At 68.6% G+C, this 3,247-nt stretch overlaps 1 protein-coding gene across 1 annotated transcript in view; it reads left to right on the forward strand.

Annotated features, from left to right (window-relative positions):
• PLXNA1 (plexin A1) overlaps window positions 1-2,788 on the forward strand; it is a 36,812-nt gene extending 34,024 nt beyond the window's left edge. The window contains exons 30-32 of the mRNA XM_007465262.1: window positions 1,255-1,467; window positions 1,545-1,695; window positions 2,693-2,788. Coding sequence (XP_007465324.1) covers window positions 1,255-1,467; window positions 1,545-1,695; window positions 2,693-2,788 — 460 coding nt within the window. The remainder of the gene's footprint in view (window positions 1-1,254; window positions 1,468-1,544; window positions 1,696-2,692) is intronic.
• Window positions 2,789-3,247: the final 459 nt, after the last annotated feature.

Consider the following 3,247-nt stretch of genomic DNA (forward strand, 5'->3'; position numbering starts at 1 on the left):
GCCCAGCCGCTCCACGGCATGTGGGATCTTCCCAGACCGGGGCACGAACCCGTATCCCCTGCATCGGCAGGGGGGGGGGGGGGGGGCGGCCCGGCTGGGCTGGGGGCTGCAGTGCCAGGAGGCTGGCCCCGTCCACTGCCCCGGGCTACGGCTGGTCCCTCTCCGTCTGGGCCTCTCTGACTCAGCCATCGGGGGCATCCGCTGACCCACCTGTGGGACCGGATGTGGGTGGTGGGGGGGGGTGTGTGTGTGTGTGTGTGCACACGTGTATCTGTGCGTGTCTCTGGGCGTGCGCGGCTGCGTGCAGGTGTGCAGGCTTCTGCGTGAGAAACGGGCTCAGTGGGACAGGCCCACCCCATGCTGGCTACAGCGATGAGGGTGGCAGTGACAGCAAACACTCCTGGGGCTCTCAGTCCCGTCGCCCCCTCGCTGCCGGTCTGGCTTTTGCCTCCAGAGCTGCCCGGGTCCCTGGCAGGGCCCGCCTGGTCCTCACAGGCTTTGTGCCTCTGGCTTCTTCCTCCCCGTGCCCTGACCCCTCCCTGTGCACTGCTGCCCCCCAAGCCTGGGATGCAGCCCAGGTCCTCTCCAAGCGAACCCACCCTGGGCCTCCAGCTCCACCTGCGCTGCCCGCGGCCCTTGAGGGGGTCCACCGGGCACCAAGGGGAGGCAGTGTAGGTCAGCACTGTCCGGGGGACCTTTCTGGGATGATAGAGAGTTCTAGGTTTGTGCCACGCACGTGGCCACGTGTGACTAGGGGTATTTGACGTAACTGGTGCAGCCGAGAACCTCAGTCTTTAACTTTATTTAAGTTTAAACAGCGACACGTGGCTAGAGGCTGTTGATACCCCAGCTGATGGCTGTCGTAGAGGTGGCCTTTCGGGTTGGGGTCACCTGTAGTGGGGCTGCGTCTTCTGGCCCCCTTCCTGGTCTTGTCACCGAGACTCATGGGGAGCCGGCCCAGCCGTGAGCAGGCACTCAGGCCTGGAGGACTGCAGCCGGGCACAGTGGGTGCCCAAGGGCGAGAGAGCCTGTGGGTGTGCACACCCTCCCCTGGGGCCGTGGGGAGGGGCTGGCCAGCAGGAGCAGCCCTCGCTCACGGCCCAGCTCTCTGGGCCTGTCTCCCTGGCTGCGTGGAAATCCACGGTCACCGTGAAGGCCGGAGCCGGGAGGATGGTGAGGCCACAGGTCAGCCCCTCTCCCCGCCGGCCCGAGGGCTGCCGAGGCCCGTCCGACCGTGCGCCCGCCCGCCCGCAGCCTGCCCCTGCGCTTCTGGGTGAACGTAATCAAGAACCCGCAGTTCGTGTTCGACATCCACAAGAGCAGCATCACGGACGCCTGCCTGTCGGTGGTGGCCCAGACCTTCATGGACTCCTGCTCGACGTCCGAGCACAAGCTGGGCAAGGACTCGCCCTCCAACAAGCTGCTCTACGCCAAGGACATCCCCAACTACAAGAGCTGGGTGGAGAGGTGGGGGCACGGGCCCAGGGCCGGGCGGGGGAGGGGCCGGGACCCAGCTCACGCGCCCGCTCGCCCGCCCGCTGCAGGTACTACGCGGACATCGCCAAGATGCCCGCCATCAGCGACCAGGACATGAGCGCGTACCTGGCTGAGCAGTCGCGGCTGCACCTGAGCCAGTTCAACAGCATGAGCGCGCTGCACGAGATTTACTCCTACATCAGCAAGTACAAGGACGAGGTAAGCTCGCCAGCCTCACCGAGCAGGCTCCCGCCCCAGCCCGGGCTGCCTGATGGGTCTGGGCGCGTCTCCAGGGCAGGGCACGGGCCATCCTCGACCCTCGGCACCCGATCTGCTTCTGGAGCCGGGTGCGCGCAGAGCTGGGCCTCCCTGAGACGTCGGGACGGGACGGACGACTGACTCACGGGCTGCACTGGACGGACAGAGCCCAGGGCCAGAGGGGCAGGGCGGGCCCGGCCAGAGCCCAGGCCCTGAGGCCAGAGCGGGCCGGATGCAGAACGGGCAGGGTCCTGAGGCTGAATCAGAATGTCCTGGGAGGAGGGGGAGGCGGGGCCGTCGCCGGGTGTGAAGGCTGCAGGGTCTTGGGCTGCTCCCGAGGGAGACAGCCTTAGGGGTTCAGAGACGGAGCCTGACTGCAAGGTGCGGGGAGTGGGGGAGCAGGGGCTGTGGCCGGGCTGCCCAGCTGCAGGGACCACGTCAGGAGCTGGAGGGCTTAGGCGCCAGCTCCGACTTTTGTGTGGGTTTGAGAGGATGGGGCCGTGAGCGCAGGAGACCTGGTGGCAGGTGAGAGCATGGGGGTGGCGGGCTGCGGTTCTTCCCAAGGGGCTGTGCTGCGAGGGGTGCAGAGACGTGGGGCGATGGGGCTGTGGAGGGAGACGGCAGCACGGCCACGTGCTGGGGGCTGACTGGCCGCCGCAGGAGACTGGGGTGCGAGCACAGAGCCCAGCAGGATCGGCGGGTGCAGGGGGCAGGCCCTGGGGCTCGGGGACCTGGAGGGCCGGCAGGGACCTGAGCCCCGTTCGGGTGGTTTTGGGGGATGAGGGGCGGATGGAGACCCCAGGGTCGCAGGGTCTGGGGGTCCCGGCTCCAGGCCCAGGCCCCTCAGCTGAGAGTGAGAGGGACGAAGTGGCCTCAGCCTGGAGCCCACTCTGGACACAGCCGCTGTGTGCGACCCCGAGCCGCGGACAGGCCTCTTGCCCCCCTCCCACCTCCACAGATCCTGACGGCCCTGGAAAAGGACGAGCAGGCACGGCGGCAGCGCCTCCGGAGCAAGTTGGAGCAGGTGGTGGACACCATGGCCCTGAGCAGCTGAGCCATCGGCCACAACTGCCTGGCCAGCAGGAGAGTGAGAGGGCCCTCGGGGGCGGCCCCTGTGCAGCAGCCAGAGCTGGGAGGTCCGCGGAGGCAGCCTCGCCCCAACCATGCCAGGTGCCGTGCACTGGGGGCCGGGTGTGCAGTCCTGGCCCCCCTCGCCGCCCCTGTCCCCTTCCCGCCTGCGGGGGTCCCGGTTCTTAATTGGTGTTGGTGAGATGGTGCCCTGCAGCACCCTCCACGCCCAGAGCTGCTCACCGTGGGGCTGGGGAGCCCAGGTATGGCCGGAGGTCTTCTCAGGACAGTGGGTGACTGCTGAGGCCCCGGGGGTGAGGCAGGGGTCCTCCTGTAGGGAGAGGTTGGGCTGCCGAGGCCAGGAGGGCCAGGCCCAGGGGCTGGGAGGGGGTCAGCTGTGCCCGGCTCCCTAGGCAGAGTCTGAGGGCTGGGGTGTGGCTGGCGG

This window comes from Lipotes vexillifer, unplaced genomic scaffold (assembly GCF_000442215.2).
Source record: "Lipotes vexillifer unplaced genomic scaffold, Lipotes_vexillifer_v1.1 scaffold1115, whole genome shotgun sequence".
NCBI classification, from domain to species: domain Eukaryota; kingdom Metazoa; phylum Chordata; class Mammalia; order Artiodactyla; family Lipotidae; genus Lipotes; species Lipotes vexillifer.